The 18,513-nt window shown below is 31.8% G+C and overlaps 1 protein-coding gene across 5 annotated transcripts; it reads right to left on the bottom strand.

Moving 5' to 3' along the window:
- Window positions 1–113: 113 nt before the first annotated feature.
- Window positions 114–16,768, bottom strand: LOC122502429. Of its 5 annotated transcripts, XM_043612477.1 has the most exons (17): window positions 16,155–16,768; window positions 14,687–15,239; window positions 14,419–14,609; window positions 14,243–14,323; window positions 12,734–14,167; window positions 12,175–12,432; window positions 11,870–11,971; window positions 11,201–11,305; window positions 10,791–10,935; window positions 8,359–10,694; window positions 5,871–6,272; window positions 5,715–5,723; window positions 5,526–5,642; window positions 4,725–5,251; window positions 4,393–4,636; window positions 4,196–4,298; window positions 114–4,117 (listed from the first exon to the last, which is right to left on the bottom strand). In XM_043612477.1, exons 3-17 carry the CDS (start codon window positions 14,521–14,523, stop codon window positions 3,390–3,392), a joined length of 6,696 nt encoding a protein of 2,231 aa, XP_043468412.1. In that variant the 5' UTR covers window positions 14,524–14,609; window positions 14,687–15,239; window positions 16,155–16,768; the 3' UTR covers window positions 114–3,389. The 5 variants fall into 5 exon arrangements, with proteins under 5 accessions (XP_043468412.1, XP_043468410.1, XP_043468411.1 ...); XM_043612475.1 differs by having other exon boundaries at window positions 5,526–5,723; window positions 16,155–16,767; XM_043612476.1 differs by having other exon boundaries at window positions 5,526–5,723; window positions 12,184–12,432; window positions 16,155–16,767.
- Window positions 16,769–18,513: the final 1,745 nt, after the last annotated feature.

Below are 18,513 nucleotides of genomic sequence, written 5' to 3'. Positions count from 1 at the left end.
AATTGTCCATCTGAAAACCTAGAGTTTTTTTAATTCTCACTGATTAATTAATTATTACTACTTTTACTCTGGTTATTAGTAAGCGGGATTTTTTCAATTAAATATAGCAAGTATTTATTCATATACAATCATTGCCTTTATTATTACATTCGCCAAGACTGGCAGCATCAGATGGACAGCTCTGGTGTGTGTAATTATTAAAGTTTTGTAAAAATTAAGTCACTTTTGCCATCAAGAGTATAATTAAATATTATGTACAAATGAACATTACTCGTTAATTTATTACATCAAATATTTTGCATCCATTATCAGTATATATGTCAGTCTTGAATAGCTTTTACCAAAACTTTTTTTTTTATTTTCCTTTGTACAATCTGTACACTCTGAGGCTCAACGAGAATATGTGCGCAAGAATGTAAAATTTGTGCTCATGTTTTTATACACAAGCGTTTGAAGAAAGGATTCAAGGAGAAAAAATTCCCTTCTTTCAACAAAGCAAAAGCAGCAGACGAACAAATAAAAACTACAATTTTTTTATTTTTTGAGCAAAAATGCTTTTGTAATCACACTACAACTTACTCTACAAATATTTTCATGTTTCAAAAAGAAAACAATTAACAGCCATTTCAATCGTCAATTACGATTAAAGAGAAGAAAAAAGAGAATAATTTAAAAACATGGTTGTTTAAAACTTATAATCGAGGAATATTTTTTCACATTTTGTTAAAGAAAAATGAGAGAAGTAATAAAAAATATAAAAATAAGAAACTGGCTTTAAATGAAATGACGCACACATTTTGTAGTAAAAAAGCAGAAAGACAAATGGTAGCGAGAAAAAATCCTTCTTTCAAACGCAATGTGCAGTCACGCTTGTGTATTTAAAGCGACATTGAAACCATTTTAAAACTAGACTCTACTTTTTTTTATAAAATTCAATTTGATTTTCAGTTTCAATTCAAACAGCGTTCACATTACAATAATTATAATAACGGAATGAGTCGTATTTAGCGACTAGTTTTGTTTGATAAAGTTCCGTCTACATTTACCAATTCAGCAAAGTGACTACAATATTCTAGTTTCTTTTCTTAACTTTTGCTTCATTTTCTTTTTTTCCTTGTAGCGCGAGTCACTAAAATCGACAAGATAAAAAGAATGTACAGGTAGTGTCGATAATAGTTCTAAAATGATTCGGAGAGCGAATCTCAATAACAATATTTGTATTAAAATTAAAATAATATTAATATATATAGTAATAATAATACACATTAAAAACATATGTACAATTTTAACCAACCCATTTTTGTTTTTAAGTATTCTTAAAATTCGCGTCATCACTGTTTACCTACTACTTATATACTTTTAAATTGGAAAGATTCATTTTAAATAGATTCTTTTTACAAAATTACATTACAAACTGGTAGATTAAAATATCTGAGCCTGTTATCAGCTACATAATCACATTAACAGCTGCTGAATAAAAATTATGGCTGTTATATATATATATATATATATATATATATATATATATATATATATATATATATATAATTTGCCATTTTTTCAAATTAAGGAGATTAGCAGTAAGCAAAACTAACAAATACTACACTTTTTTACATTAAAATTTTATATTTTACTTTTACTATACTTTTTTTTAATAAAAAAATTTTTATAGTCATTGCTTACTACTCATCTTCACATGCATGATAGTTGCAATTCCTCTTTCTTAAAACAAGAATGGCTTCATTTCATTTACTCAAAGAATGTTTGAATCATTAATATTATTTCGCAATAAAGAGTGATTTATAAATATTATGGAAAAACAAAATAGATTTCATGGAAATTTCAGTATTTAAAAAAAAATTGTAAACCATAAGGAGAATGACCCAGTGGCTGGACATCAGTATAATTATGTGATATACATAAATGTAATTTTTTTATTTTTTCATACATTATTTTAAAAACAGATCTACACAGAATAATTATTTATTAAAATAATAAAAGAAATCTCATTTTCATATACAATTTTTGCTAAAATCCAACCACTGGTACAAGTCAAGTACAAAATAATTAATAAAATAATACTAATTATTATTACTAATAATTATAATTTTTAAATTAACATTTTTAAAAACCGTTATTTAGTTTTAAATTGAGGTGTAATGAATCAAACATCCTTCAGTTAAAATGTATACAATAAATAATTAACGCAATTGTGTAAAAGAAAAAAATTTCAATTATCTCAAACAAAGGATAAAAATGGAAAGTGTTCGCCATCTATATCTGTCGACTCTCGCCAAAAATTACAATTTCGTCTTAGAGATGTAAAGTATATTTCTTATTTCAAAAAGTACGCGAATTGTTTATTTTAAATTATAAATAAAAGCGATGCGGTTCAAAAATTCAACATTTCGCGTCCTCTTCGTCAATGAATTTAAGATATTTTTTGTTAAAAATATTTTGTACAATTTGTACTGTTTGTTGCAATGAGATATTAATTAAATATTTATAATATTTCCAGTTTGACATTTTTTTAACGAATAAATTTTATTCATGAAAAAATCCAAACATTATATTGTCAAACGAAATCTTTCAGGATTGAAACAAAATATACAAAAAAAATAAATAAAAAAAAGAAGCCACCTAATATTAAAATATCTAATTTTAATTTTAAATAACATTATAAGAAAATAAATTACATCATAATTAAATTAGATACTTTTGAAGTAAATTGTATTTTTTTCTAATTAAATAATTGTGAAATTAAATTATATTTTTGAAATAAATAATAAATCAATTTAAAGTATTTTTGAATTAAATAATTAAGAAAATAAACTATTTTTTGAATTAAATAATTTTGGAATTTTTGTTACAATTAACTTTCGAATTAAATTAACGTAAATTACCTAAGTAAAACTACAGTCGTTTCAAATTACGATCCTTAAACTCTCCATTAAATATCGAGAATCGAACTTGAATGCATAAAAAATATCGTTAATCGCGACCACATGATATGCTTAGTGTAAAATTCATTGAACATTTCCTAAATCTAATTAAAAGGTATATTTGAACGTCCCCAGGAAACGAAGGATCAATGTGATCCAGTGACAGATAAATTGTTATTGAAATGAACATAAAATAAAACTTTTCAAGCCTTCCTTTCAAAAACAAGTAAAAAGAAACATAAAATAGTGTATGCAGACTTTACATCTCTTGGCAAATTTGTAATTTACTAAGAGAGTTTTCATTATGCAAATAGTCCAAAAGTGCTCTAAAAGCACTTAAAATTATAGAAAAAATCTGGAGAGAGAGAGAGAGAGAGAGAGAGAGATTCGCAGCTTACTGATTATTTCGCTATTAAGTGTCTTTTAACAAACTTTATTGAAGGAGGGTCACGAGCCTAATATACTACGAACGGCTTGATCAAGCATCGACTCTTTCGATTCCGATGGTTGCGGCGCAGGATTTGCGCTCCCTGGAACTGCCGTTGAAGGATTTTTCTTAAGATTAAGAATGCTGTCTATGGCCGATTGAACTTGAGCGGTGATGTCATCATTGTCATTTGCATTTCCCGATTCGCCGGAAATATCAAGCGAGCCTGGACATTGTGATTGTGAATAAAGTGCAAGCCCATCGAGACTCTCGGTGTCCTCTAAGAGATCACGTTCCAATTCAGTGGCACTACTCAAGCGTCTCGTTGTCGATGTGACATTACCAGCATTATCATAGTTGCCTTTCGACGTACTCACAACACTTGAAGAACCACTCGCGACACTTGTTTCACTAACACGAAATTCACCATTCGCTCGCGTTCTTTCAACTTTTGGCCTTAAATTTCCCGCATTTGCGGTCACTAAATTATTGTATTTACATTTCGAGGACTCAGTTGTGGGCGTATAAACGCCAAGTTCCTTTTGAATTTCGAGCCATTCGTCATAATCGCCAGTTGTGCAACTTGAGGGCTTCGTTGAAGTTTTCGCTTGACCCTCCACATTGGGGAAGTCGTCTTCCAGTTCTAATTTCACAGATGCACCACCTAATGTCGGAATTAGATTATCAACGTCACTCATATCAGTCTCGACTTTTGGTATCAGAAGCTTCTCTTCTTTCTTAAATTCTTCTGCAAATAGATATTACATTTTGTAAATTATTCGCTTTCGATTTATTATTTCATTAGCTAAATATTATTTCAACTTACCACTGACTTTTGCTTCTTGATCACGTAACCTATTCAGAAGATTTTGCTCCTCGGCAACGAAAGATCGATCGATCATCATTAATTCAGAAGTCCTCACTTCACGCTAAAAGAAATGTTAAATATTAAATATTACTAAATTATTTGCAACCACTTTTGGGAAAGTAAAAAAGTAAAAAGGTAAAATAGAGCTCACTCACCATGCTCTCCATAAGAAGAAGGTAGGTATATTTATTCATCATGGAGTTAAATTTACTTAGTAAATGTTTGGCAGTTTCCTCAAAGATCTCGTCAGCTTTTGCCAAATCTTTTGGACTGAGCACCTGGTCATTAAAACAATGATATCTCACTAATCTCTTACAAGCGTCTCTCTTACACGCAAAAGGAGTGTCTACATCGGGATTCGTTGCACCACCTTGATCCATTTTTAATTGTTGTTCCATCCTACAAATGACAATTACATTGTAATAAATTAAATTTACGAAATGAAAGTCAACTTTCTATCATAATATTATAATAATTTAATACTTACAATTCACAACGATTGTTATTAGGCCTGCAAATGGGACTGGACGAAGGTCTCTTAACGCCATGCCTTTGACACGTGAGATTATTCGAAGCGCTTCCGGGACTTGCCATTTGTTTAACATTGTTACCAGTAATATTTACAGGAGTTGAAATATTTTGCGATACTTTTGAAACAATTTTTGGTGATGTTACTATTTGACATGGTGCTGAACCATTTTGTATCTGGACTTGGTTGAGTGTTGGTAATTCTTGTTTCACTGGACTTTGTATTTGAATGTTAGGCTTCACATCCAATGGATCAGTTTGACATTGCGTTGATTGTTGATTTTGTGTTTGCGATACAATTTGGTTGGTACTGCTTTGCATTAGATTTGTCGTACCGCTTGATGACGATAAACTTTGTTCTGTCATTGTGGACGGACTTAACGTTTGATTATCGTGACTTTGGTAACATTTCTGATGTTTATTGTGTACTTGATGAACGCTCGTTGGTGGAACACTAGGCCCAATTTGTTGTCTTTGCATAAATTGCTAAAAAAAGTTTACAAAAATATAATTCAATCATTCCTTTTATTATTAATTCATGACAGTTTATAAATTTAACATTTGTTTAAATAAATTTTTCAAATTTAAAGTAGTTTAAGGAATTACTTTTACTATTGTTAGTTTTTATTTTATTGAAATGTATTAATTTAAAAAGCCTATCAAAAACAAGTACTGAATGAAATAAATTAACCAAGGAAAAGGAAAATTATTATTATTATTATTATTATGAAGGAATTATTTAAAATAATAAAAAACTCACCATGTTGACTTCCATGTTATCAATTGACATTCTAGCGACTTTTTGCAACGGTTGAAATTTGAAATTTCCATTATCAGAGTTTGTCGTTGTGGTTGTTGTGGCAGCAGGTGTTTGCGTCTGAACAGTTGAAGTCTGATTTTTGCAAGTGCTTTGAGTAAGTGAACATGCAGAAAATGTAATGTTTGTTACCTCAGATTCCTAGGAAACAAAAAGAATCAATTATTTTTATATAGTAAATAAATAAATCAAAATTCCTTCTTTTCCCATATTTTTGCATTAATTTTAAAGTAATTAAAATAAAGACATAACTTAATTCATTTATAAAAAAAGGGAAAAAATACTTACGCAGCTAACAGGATGTGGTGAACTGCTGATGATTTTTCCACTGGCAAGAATTTTCGCCTGCTCCTGATAAAGTTTCGAGAGAATAATTTGGTCCGACTGTGAATTTGTCTTATGTGCTAAAATTGTTTGTATTTCAGCTTGGATATTTTTCAGCAACTTTTGCTTTTGCGCTGGCAATTGAATTGTTTGAAATCTTTGTACAACTTGATTATTCGTCGATGATGAAGATGGTGGAATTTGACTTTGCGAAGTCAATGGACCATTAACTTGAACATTCTCAGTTTTAATTTGATCCACCAGTGGTGAGGTGAAACCAATTGGTTTTGTCGCATTTTCCAATTTTTGTTGTACTGAAGTTGCAGTGACAATCGTTGGTTTTGTAGCATTCATAAGCTTTGTTGCCTGATGAGAAGAGAAAAGTTTTTCAATTTATTTCAAAATTAAATAGACAAAGAAATGTTTCTTTTCCTTTAAAACAATTTGTGCAAATACTCCTTTCCTAAAGCTATAAAGAATTGTTTATTTACTAAAATTTATTAATTAACATTTTTTCTACCTAAGACACAAAAATCTATTTTTAAACTTTTAAAAATATCAATCTTTAATATGCATATTTTTTAAGGTAAACTGTTTTTCAAATGCAAATGTCCAAGTCAAATAAAAGAACATTTTACTTAAAACTATAAATTAAATTTTTCATAACGAAAAGAGTCTTCATGTTTTATAATAATTAAAAATGACGGAGTGATAAAATCATTATAAAGTCATTTATTATTTTTAACTAAAATTCTTCTTAAAATCGATTATTTTAATAGTTTTCAAAAAAGTTCTTTGACAATTTTCAAACACATTTTTTTCAATATTCAATTTTACGAAATTTCAATTATTTGCAAAATCTTCAATTAAATATACATTAGAAAATAAAAACTTGAAATAATATAAAAAAATCCGCAATTAAACTTTCTCAAAAAAAATTAATCCCACAGAATTGTTAGTTAAAAGTATGAAAAATTCAGATTTTCAAATATTTTAATTTGAAACCTTTTCAGAATTCAATTATTTCTAAAAATTCTATGCTATAATGCTTTTAATATTCAATTTTTAAATACAAAAATTAATAACTTATTGTTAATAATTCAATGTTTCTTTAAATTGAATTCTCATAAAGAATTTTATCAACAAGTTTTTAAATAATTGAATTCTTTTGACGAATTTTAATAAAATTTTTAAGAATAATTACTTTTTTCCAGGAATTCGATTCAAATTGTATTAAAAATAATTGAAATTCTGCAAATTTATAAAAAGAATTCAATTCCTAATAAGAATTTTATTATTTACCAAAATAATTGAATTCCTGTAAAAATTTTATTATTTATGAAAATAATTGAATGATTGCGAAGAAATTTATAAAAAACTTTGTAAATAATGAAATTCCTGTTATTTTTATTATTATTTTGTAAAAATAATTAACGGTTTGTGCAGAATTTTACTAAATTTTTGTTTAAATAATTGAATTCTTTTGGAAAATTTTATTAGAATACACGGAAAAAAATACTAGGCTAAAAACACATGAGCGTCTGTTGTGTATATTGCACGCACACTACCATGCGTGATTAGCTTGGAATCCATCCTATTTTCGCATGGTGCTGTGGCAAAAGTCACAAAAGCCATGCATTTTTAGTAAACTCCTGTGTGATATTTGCAAAATGGGCTCATGTAAAAATCGAACCAATAGACTCCATGCATTATTAGGCTGATTTTTTTTCCGTCTAGTAGATACTTATTAAAAATCATTTTGAATTGAGGAAATTTTTTGAAAATAATTGAAATTTTGCCAAGAATTTTATTAAAATTTTTGAAAATAATTGAATTGTGGGGAAGAATTTAATTATTTTTAAAGATAATTGAAAAAATTTTGACGAGTATTTTAACTTCTAAACTATTAACATGGAGAGCTAAAATTTGGCATTCTTGTGTATTTTTACGCGAATATTACAGAAAAAATATAGATAACTTGCTATGTAATAATGGTATACTAGTGTATTTTTACAGGCTGATCACAAAAAATGTATTTAAGAAAATTTTTGAAAAAAACCCGTCATTTCATTGCGCACTTGTTTAAATTTGTTTTTCGGTTTTAATTATTTCTACTGTTGCCTATATTAAAAAATTATCACACATACTGTTTGTTAGTGATGACTTTTTAGTTTAAGTCCAAAAACATTAAAAAATTTAAATTACCTTTAGAATTATGTTAATTTTAGCAGAACAATGAATTTTGAAAAAGTGTTGTGATATGTTCTTAAAAAATAAATGGAATCGTTTTATTTTATGCAAAACCTTAATAGATTGTAGAATAATAATAATAATTATTATTTTGAGTGATTATGACTAGAATTTTTGAACAAAGTGTAGACTTTTAATATATATATATATATATATTGTTATAAGAAATCTACATTTAAAGAAAAAGATTGGAAGAAATTACCTGTGCATTTGTGGTGCTTTGGGTTAAAGTAACAACTTTCGCTCTTTTCACAACTTTAGCTTTCTTCGGAACTGGACTTGGATTCGACTGTTGATTATTGCCCAAATTGCGAATCTGTTGTTGATTCAAATTATCAAGAAATTGACTCGGGAATCCTGAATTTTGAATTTGTATTTGATGCGGCATTTGCGATGGCGCTGCTTGTACGACAATGTTTTGAATATTATTTTGAATAGTTGGCGCTCCACCTGAACTATTAACGATAATTTGACTCGTGGGTGTATTAATCTGTAATCCTTGGAGATTCTGATTGCTCGCGTCAGGCTCACCAATAACGATTTTTTGCGTTGAATTTTGATTCTGATTTTGGGGTTGTGTCGCGTGCAACTGGCCCGACAAAAATTGTTGAAACAATTGTTGACTGATCACCTGCATTTGTCCATTTGAATTCGCAATAAGTAATTGATCGTTAGGATTAAGATTACTCAAGGCACTCAGAATCTCAGGACTTATTTTTGGAGCACTATTTAATACATTCGACGATGAATTCGCAGATATAAGTGGATCGTGCTTTTGCTCCTGTTGATTGACACCACTGTTTGAAATCAATATGTTTTGCTGTTGGAAATTATGATGATGATGATGCTGTTGTTGATTTTCAAATTGCTGTACATTAACAGGGGTAGTGGATTTTTTCCGTTGATTCACATTTTGTCCACTCTGTTGAATATTTTGGTTCTGATGGATATTTTGATTTTGATGCACAACATGATTTTGAATTATATTCTGACTCTGAATTAAATTCTGCCCCTGAATTACATTTTGTCCTTGAACTAAATTCGGCATTAAATTTGGAGCCTGAATGACATTTTGAGTTTGAACTAAATTCGGAGCTTGTATAACATTCTGTCCTTGAATGACAGTTGGACCTTGAAGTAAATTGTGACCGTGAATGACGCTTTGTCCCGGGTGAATGTCAAATTGTAAATTTTGATCAACATTCTGAATACAACTGAGATCTTGTTGTAGAACGTTTATAGCTTGTTGTTGAATTGATCTCGCGTTCTTTTGCATGACATTCACTGAATCAATTTGCATATTGTCGGTAGAATTTTGTTGGAGTGCTTGATTGCTGGCTCCGATGTTTTGTTCAAAAATGTGTTGAACATTTTGAGTTTGAGTACATTGTTGTTCCTCTTGAATATTGATTTGCTGGACGTTTTGACTGTTCTTCACGAGTCGTTGAACTGATGTGCCGCATTGCAGAGTTTTTTGGGTTTGAATATTTTGTTGGGTTACTTTAATGTGATTTTGACGGGGTGTCCCAGCCACGCAGGTGTTGCGAATCCTCACTTGACTGCATTTCACGTGTTGAACATTCTGGTGAGCTGGCGATTTAACGTTTAGTGTCTTCGAAGTGGGAGTCTTTGTCTCATTATTAGCTTGAACGCTATTTTTGCAAAACTGAACAGTCGACACTTTACTTAGTTGGGGAGTTGAGAGGGAATGAAGATTTGTGGATTGGGAACAATTAGCAGTGGTGATTGTCGAACTTGGAGTTGTTGAATTGACATGAATGAATTGTGGTGTTGAGGTTGTTGGACTTGTGATTCGATTTTGTTGGACTCCTGGTGACTTGGTACATTTCTGTCTACTCGGAGTTGGACTGGGAGTTGTTTGTGGAATTGTTTGAACAACATGAGTCTGGCCGAGAATTTGCGAGATGAATTGTGAATTTTGTCCACCGCCTTGAGTTAAGGATCTTATCAAGGCTTGAGCAGTGGCTTGATCGATTTCCGGCTGGTTCGGTTCTGGGGTATGATGAAGAACGACTCTTCCATCTTCGCCCACTGCCAATCGCAATTGTCCGGAAATGGTATTTTGCACGGGCATTTGTAGCTGAGCGATCAGGGGACTGTCAGAATGTTGCGACGTTTGCGACATACTCGTTGCAGGTACTTGTATCACATTTTGAGAGGACGTGGTCGGAACAACGGGACTCGTTTCTGTTTGTGTATGAGGCGCTATTTCCGATTCGGTCGTGAGATCGTTTTCAAAAATATCATCATCATCATTGATGCCGGATATTTTTATGATGCTGGCCAAATCCAATTTTGTTGGTTCCTCATCTTTTTTCCTAGGTCTCTTCTTCTTCTTGGCTTTCTTTTTTGGAGGTGGCAATAAACTCTGATCAATTATCGTCTGTGCATTTTGAACATTAGTCGTGTTACTAGCAGTGGTTGCTTGCGTTAATTGGGTTTGGGGATTCTGCACCATCGCATTTTGAATAACTATTGAATTGTTGTTGCCGGAATTTGTTGCAAAATTAATACAATCTGAAATTGTAAATTACAGAGTTTTTGTAAGACAATTTCTCAATTTAAGAAAATCGTTTACATTTTTATTGAGAACTTTGAATTTGAGATGTTTACCTGGTGCAGGACTAGAAGGTGTATGCCTTATAACTGGAGGACTCGGCGAAGGAAAACCATTCGGCACAGCAAAGAATGTTGGAGCAAGTCCTTGCAATTGCATACCTTGCGCAGTGACAACTCTCACCAATTGTTGTTGCGTTAACTGTAAATTTTTTTTTTATTTTTAGAAACTTTAAAAAGGCTTAGAACGAAAATGCAAAAAAGACCAATTTTTTCATAGGTGGACAAAACAGAAGTAAATTAAATGAAATTCAACTTGAATGATTATCGAAAAAAACAAACATGATGTGGGTGATAATTTACAAATTTGATGAGTTTCATGAAAACACTTGACTGCCATTTGCTTCCCACAATGAGTTTTTAAACAGTGATAAAAATGATAGTGTGCGAATGGGTGAAACCGTCACCTGTGCAGTATGCGTTTGTTGTTGAGAAGTTGCTGGTGCTCGAAGAATCAGTTGAACGCCACCCGGTTGTTGTTGAACGATTACTGGTCCAGTGGATGGCAGGACCTAAGTACCAAACCCAGTGAAAAAAAGGAAAAACGATTAAGAGGTTTCTCTCGATAATATAATAAACACCTCTCAGTCATTTTGCTTTTTTAATGCAAAGAGAAAGAAATATTAACAAAAAGAATTTCTCAACTTGTTTTAAAAAATAAAAAAAAGTACATGACTTCAAAACTAATAAAGTACACTATATACTTTTAATATATAAGATAAAAATACTTTAAAATGTAAAAAAAACATGTGCATTTCATTTTTACTTAAAGAAGAAATTAAATGAAATTTATATTTTAGTTGAGAGTAATGAAAAAATTGAAATATGTGTTCACTCGATTATTGGCAAATTCTAATAAAACTTTGCAAAAAGTCATCAACTTGAAATAAAGAAAAATTCCCCGATAAGAATGCGACCAATAATTATTTTTGATAATGTTAGAAAAAGAAATAAAGCCAGCTATTATAAATAAGAAAAAGAAAAAAAAATGAAGAGAAGCGAACTATGAGAATGAAAGCTCGATGATTTGTTGTAAGCGTTAAACAGTTATATAAAGAAGAATTAAAAATGAAGACCTGGTTTAAAAGAAGACCTTGTGCAGTGGGAATCATTGTTGCAGTTCCAGGACTAGGTTGTGGACCAGCTAATACAATTTGCGGTTGCGACTGCTGCGTGACCTTTCAGAAAAAAATTACAAATTTTTCTATGTTATTCATCTATTCCAATTATTATTGCCATTTTAATGATATCCTGATCATTGTAATAAAATTTTGCTCATTACTTTTAAACATTTAAAAAAATGACTGTTTTTATGGATAAAATCAAATTGAAAGAAATAAAGATTGAAATAAATTGATTGTAGAATTATTGATAAACATACTTGGCTCACTTGATTTGTAATTGTTGTTGTAACTCGTTGCTTTTGCTGTGAAATGCCAGTTTGCTGATGAGGAGGCTTCGGTAGTATTTGCGGCGGTTGTTTCGCCGGTTTAGCTGTAGCAATTTGAATTTGTTGATTGCCAAAGAGATGAGTTCTTGTTACAAGCTGAGCTGGCGCCGATTGATATCCTTGTGGAGTTCCATGTATTATTTGCAAGACTTGCATCCCTTGTTGAATTATTGGGGTGTTTGGTCGCACCTGAAAAGAAAAATTGCTATTTCAAACAATTCATTCATCAATAATCCACATTATTATTATAACGTTCAGAACTCGAAGGGGATGTAAAGGAAGATGGTACTTTTCCATTGAAGCTCTATGTAAAAATCACATTGAATTTGAATATAAAATACCATCTAGTGAGAAATAGATGACAATAAAAAGCCTTGTTAAATGAAAAAAGTTTGGAATTTCTAAAAGAAAAATGTTGGTTAAATAATTATTTTAGCAATTTGATATCTTGTAGATTTTCGTGACAGTAAATGAAATATGAATATCTTACAACTGGTGGACCAGGACTGCTTCCAGGTGCAGGACTTCTATTGCTGAGCGATCCGCCACCACCGCCTCCAAGATGATGGGGACTCTTTGAATTTGGATATGGACTAGGCGCGGGACTCTGAATTTGACTAATGGGACTCTGCATTGGACTATGAAGTTGCATTCCAAATGAATTATTCGGCGTTGACGACGACACTGGACTCGGACTATTCCTATTGCTTTGCATTGAATTCGATGCCGGACTCCTCAGTAGCAATCGATTTGGACTCGGACTCGGTGTTGGTGGCGCAATGTTCGAAGCTGGACTCTTCATTGGTATCGAAAACGGCGACCCGGGTGACCCTGTGTTTTGATTTTGCATTGATTTGATATTTGGAATGATTGTGTTTGTTGTTGGATTGCCAGCCGTGAGTTGCGTCGTTGAGCTCAATGGTGAGCTCGGTATGTGTGAGAATTGCCTCTGAAATCCAGCTGTGTGATTCGATTCATTCGACGTCATGTGAGATGTGACGACACTCGAGAGATTTGAGGTCATAATTCCAAACTGCGCAACATTTATTGGATGCGTCACACTTGTTCCATGGCTTGTGTTTGTTGTGGTGGCAAGGATTGGTCCACTGCATGTACTCGTGAATGTGCTGCAACTCGACGTTGCGCCCGTTGATATTTGTGAACTGGTAATATTTGTGCTTTGGTGTTGTGATATGGCTGAACTTGGTACGGAAGCAATGTTTGAACCAACAATATGTGGCGCGATATTTTGTATGGTTTGAAATGGAAATTGAGACGCGGCACTGAAATTATTCGACGTCAACGCGCTCAACGAACGATTCGCTCCTTGATTCAAATTGCCAGTTGATAAGTTTGCATTTATATTAGTATTGAGAGTATTTAAATTAGTAGCTGCAGAATTTGTAGCGCTTAAATTTGCATTGAGGGTGGCAAGATTTTGATTCAATGTTTGACTCAAATTTGTCAAATTTGGATTGACACTCGATACACCTGGATTGAGACTGGTGGAATTCAATGCGCTAAGTCGACTCAAACCGGCATTTATTCCATTCAACTCTTGACCTAAACTCGATATTCCATTGGTAATACTGTCCGGTGGTAAGTTCGCGTTAAGATTAGAATTTAGAGCGTTTAAAGGATTTATACTAGGATTAATTGCCGTTAGGCCTGAATTTAAACTCGGGAGACTTAGATTGAGCAAAGGATTCGAAGTTGTGATTACGTTCGAAGTAAGCGATGTGAGGCTGGTGTTCAATAACGATAGCGGCAGTCCCATATTAAGGCCCACCCCAAATGTGGGGGTGGCCGGGGATAGGCCCATGCCAGTCCCAGAGGAATTAATGGGACTCTGATTCAACTGATTCAGTTGATTTAAGTAAACTATGTGACTTCCACTTGCTGTTCCATTTGGCTGCTCCTGATTCTGGAAAGAAAATAGTGAAAGTTGAAACATTTCCTCGATGATTCATGTGAAAGCTCACATTATTGAAATACTCACGTTATTTGAAGGCTGTTGCAAAGTAAATGCTACTGCTTGAGCTGTGGAATTGTGAGTTTGAAGCTGTTGCAATTGTTGAAGCTGGAAAATAATAAATACTACTTTAATATCCACAGCTTTCACCGAGAGGTGAAAAAAAGATGAAAAAAGATGAAAGAAAATGAAAGAATTGTGACCTGCTGTTGTGTAAGAACTGCAACGGGATTATTGCGACGTGTATTTGGGGATGTTGTAGAGGATACAGAGTCCCCGAGAAGAGGGCGTGACTGAGGCTGCTGCATGCCCACGCAGCACCTCGCAACTATGGGCAGCGTTGGGCCACCGTTTTCTTTCTCCTTATTATATCCAAATTGGCACGAGTTTAAATCTGCGAAATGTTAGAGCGTTGAATGAAACCGCAAGTGGGTACAAATAGAAAACACCCTTTCCTGAATTTACTTTTACCTTAAAGCGATATTGAATATTAATGTAATTGACAAATTGATATTTGCGTTGCGACGCCATTCAACGCGTTTTCGACCAACGTCGCCTGATCCTGACATGCATGTAATTTCTGATCTCACTCAATTAATTTTCATTATATGTAACATTTCCTTTTCGAATCAACGATTTCCTTCACGTGTAGTGCACAAATATTAATTGTTATTAAACACTCTCGCATGTTATTAAATTTTTCTATGTCGTACGTCCTCCTCCATGAAGTGAATTAGCCATTAAAAAATAAGTGTACAATTGAGTTTCGAACATTTTCTAATTTCTTTCTCAAGTTCATTTGCTCAAAAACTTGTTCCATTTATAATAAATTTAAATTATTCCTTGCAAATCCTTTGATTGTATTATTAGTATTATGCTTGGGGGATTGTTTTCTTTTTGCCTGGATTCTAATTTACCCCAAATCCAGGAGCCAAAAGTAATTGGCTGGCATTGTTTCAAGTTTTGAATCAGAAAAAATTAACTTGAAACATAATAAAAGTGGCAATTCCGGTTCACTCGATTTCTGTAACAAAAGAAGAAAAATGTATTACAACAAATTGTGTAATATTGTTTAACGCTAGATTTCTTTAAGAGTTAATTTTGTAATATTACTTAGTGACATGTCTCATTAATGATTACTATATCTTACACGTTCTTTAAACATTCATAAACGAAATTTCTTTTAATAGTATCAGAGATAAAAGATAAAATTAGGTCGATAGATTTGTTATGAAAGAAAGTTTCAGATATTTAGCATTGAATTTACATAGAAACCGATAAGAAAATTTCGAAAAAGGAACAGCAATACAATAAATAATTACAGTACGAAGAAGTACAATTATTAAATAGAAAGGATGTTTTTGATTAATTTAGGCACTGAAATAGAAAATACATATTCGTATTTTAAAATTTAGATTTGACTGTAAAAGGTAAGTTAATATAGAAAAATGAATTAGTTTACTGAATTGGCTAATTCTGCTAACGAGAATAATTTAAATAAACCTTCTATTTCTGCCATAAAATTAATAACAATTAATAGCGTATAAAAAACTTATAAACTACTTTCATGCGAAAAATTGGAAGGAAATAACATCTCATCTCATCTTTCTACATGCAACCAGCGTAGTCGATCATGAAAAGAGTTGTAGCATTTGTTATTTTGGAATCACAATGCACGTCAAAATAAACTTTATGCAAAAGCAAATGAAAACAGTGCAAGTATAATTTTGTCATCTTTTAAAATTAATAATGAACCGCCTACATTTCTAATGATGTAAAATCGTGAAAGACGAAATGTTTGGCGTTTAAAAGCCGAAAAATAGGTAAGTGAACTGAAAGTAGTGCAAAGCGTTTTAAAATTATTTCTCGCATGTTGTGTTTGAAACAAGTAAGTCGAAAAGTTGAAAAGTTTATTATTAGAATAAAGAAGATAACTTACTCAGGCTTGCTTTTGTCGCTTTTGTCTAATAGACAGCTGGAAGCTGGAAAATTTTGAGGTTATAAGTTTCACGCGCGCTCGAGCGCGCCCTTAAAATGTACGTTGTATGAGTCACACATACAAATAAACCTTTACACTTGAGGCTCACATTTATAGGCCTACACATACACTAAGACAGCCGCGCGCGGTTGCACACAACAAAAACACAAGTGACAAGGCGTAAACAAAAGAAAAATGAGCTTTCGCCAGGATATTTGCTTGTTGGAATCCTGGAAATCAATTAGGAGACACTTGAACACTTTAAATTTTAGGCCATTTAATCAAATGAGCTTAGCGTCTCGATGAAAAATCGTCGATATTACCTCCGTGAACGCGGTTTAGCAACCCCTGTTGTCCAGACACTTAACGCAGTTTATCCTCACTTTTCACCTCGTTAATCACGTTTGTCTTTTAATACTTTATATTTAGTCTAAGAGTCACAATACACTTGACACGTGTATTTTGAGATTTGTTAAAGTAAACAGAAAAAGGGTCTGTATGAATGATAATCCAGTGTACGCGTTTTCTGATCGGTGGCAACGGCCATCACGTATTTGTCATTGCTGCCATTAGTGCAGCTCATAAATTCCCGAAAGAGGATTCTCAATTGTCGCCAAAGTGGCAAAATAATCGTTAACTTGATAAATGTCAATTACATAAATTAAATGGAAAAGAGTCGAAAATTTCAAATCATCTTAATGGCATTTGCTTAAGAAATAAGACATTTTTCTAATAAATTCAAGTCGTAAAATGTTTTTATGAAGCTACAAATGATACCATTTAATGCCAATATCTTAGAGAAAAATTACTATAAAAATCCAGAAGTTTACAGTAGAGTAGAGCCGTAGAGCGCGCTGGCATCAGTGTGCAAAGTAAAGTAAAGGGTTAGATTTTATCGTACAGTCCGTACAGTCATTGGGATTTTTAAGGGTTTTTCATTTAATTACACAATTAAATATCTTGTGTGGCTTAGAAAATAATTCAAGCACACTATTAAATACTACATTAATTATAAAAGATCATTGAATCAACATACTAATAACTTTATCACAGATTCAAATAAAGTAAACAATAATGTAATTGCAAAATTTACAATGTTATTAGCAAATTTGTATAAATTGAAAAAATTTCCTATTTTTCATCAAACTTTTAAGTTTAATAAATTATTTATAACAGTTTCATGTCTAACTTAAATTTCATCTGTAATATTTGAATTTTTAATTAAAACAAAAAATATTGGCTGCTTATAAACAAAATTTAAAATTTTGCGCTTAAAATATTGACCAATCATGTATCAGCGTGATGACGTGTCACCAGGAATTCTTATAGCGAATTCGGTTATCTGCACCGGAGCACTCTCGGAGTGCCCAGAGCAGGAGTAGCATGTTCGGTCTGACAAATGTGCTCTAGTGCAGATCGTTTGGAGTATTCGCTTTAGCAGCACTGCTCCGGCGCAGATCGTTTCGAGTATTCGTTTTGGCAGCACTGCTCCGGCGCAGATCGTTATTTGTGTTCGAATTAAGAAGTGTGCACCCTCAAGGATCGAAAGATGCAACAAAATTTGCTCCCACAATTTTGTTAGTGCAGTTTAAAAAAATGTCAAGAGAAGCGGCAAATTTAAAAATTTCACTTCTAACAGATTTAATTGACACCTCTAGCGATAGTAGTGAAGACGAATTATGTTTTTTATAATGAATTTTGTATTTAGAGAAAGACTAACATTCAATATTTTAATATTTAATAAAAACAGTAAATAATTTTCAATATTTTTAATATTTAAATAAAAATACTCATTATAAAGTAATTATTTGGTCTCAAAGAAATAACCTTTTCACTTATTTTATTATTGTTGTTGTTAGTAGTTCAAAATGTCAAATAGTGTGAACAAAATTTATATCAGAAATATTATTTGATAATTTTGTGATTAAAGGCGCACTCACAGCTAGTAGGCAGCATACAAATTTGAATTTACTGTCTCTTTCACTCTAATTGACTTTCTCTCTTACTTCAATTACTGCCTGCGCAGGCAGGCAGAGCTGTGAGTGCTCCATAACAATTCTGCTATATCAAAACATTGACCGAATAAGATTTTAAAATTCTAATAAAAATATCAAATTTTTTGCTTTTAAAAATATTATTTATGTATACATCATAAAATATTTAATTTTAAGTAAAATAATTTTACATTTAAGAAGAAAATATATTGCATAATATAATGTATAATAATATATATATAATATAATAAATATAATATTATATTACATTATATTATATAAGTTTAATTAAATTTAAACTTCGCGCCAAACGAGCAGTGTATGCT

This window comes from Leptopilina heterotoma, unplaced genomic scaffold (genome assembly GCF_015476425.1).
Source record: "Leptopilina heterotoma isolate Lh14 unplaced genomic scaffold, ASM1547642v1 Lhet_228, whole genome shotgun sequence".
NCBI lineage: Eukaryota > Metazoa > Arthropoda > Insecta > Hymenoptera > Figitidae > Leptopilina > Leptopilina heterotoma.
Note: the sequence above shows the minus strand (reverse complement) of the source record. Positions and strands in the feature narration are given on the sequence as shown.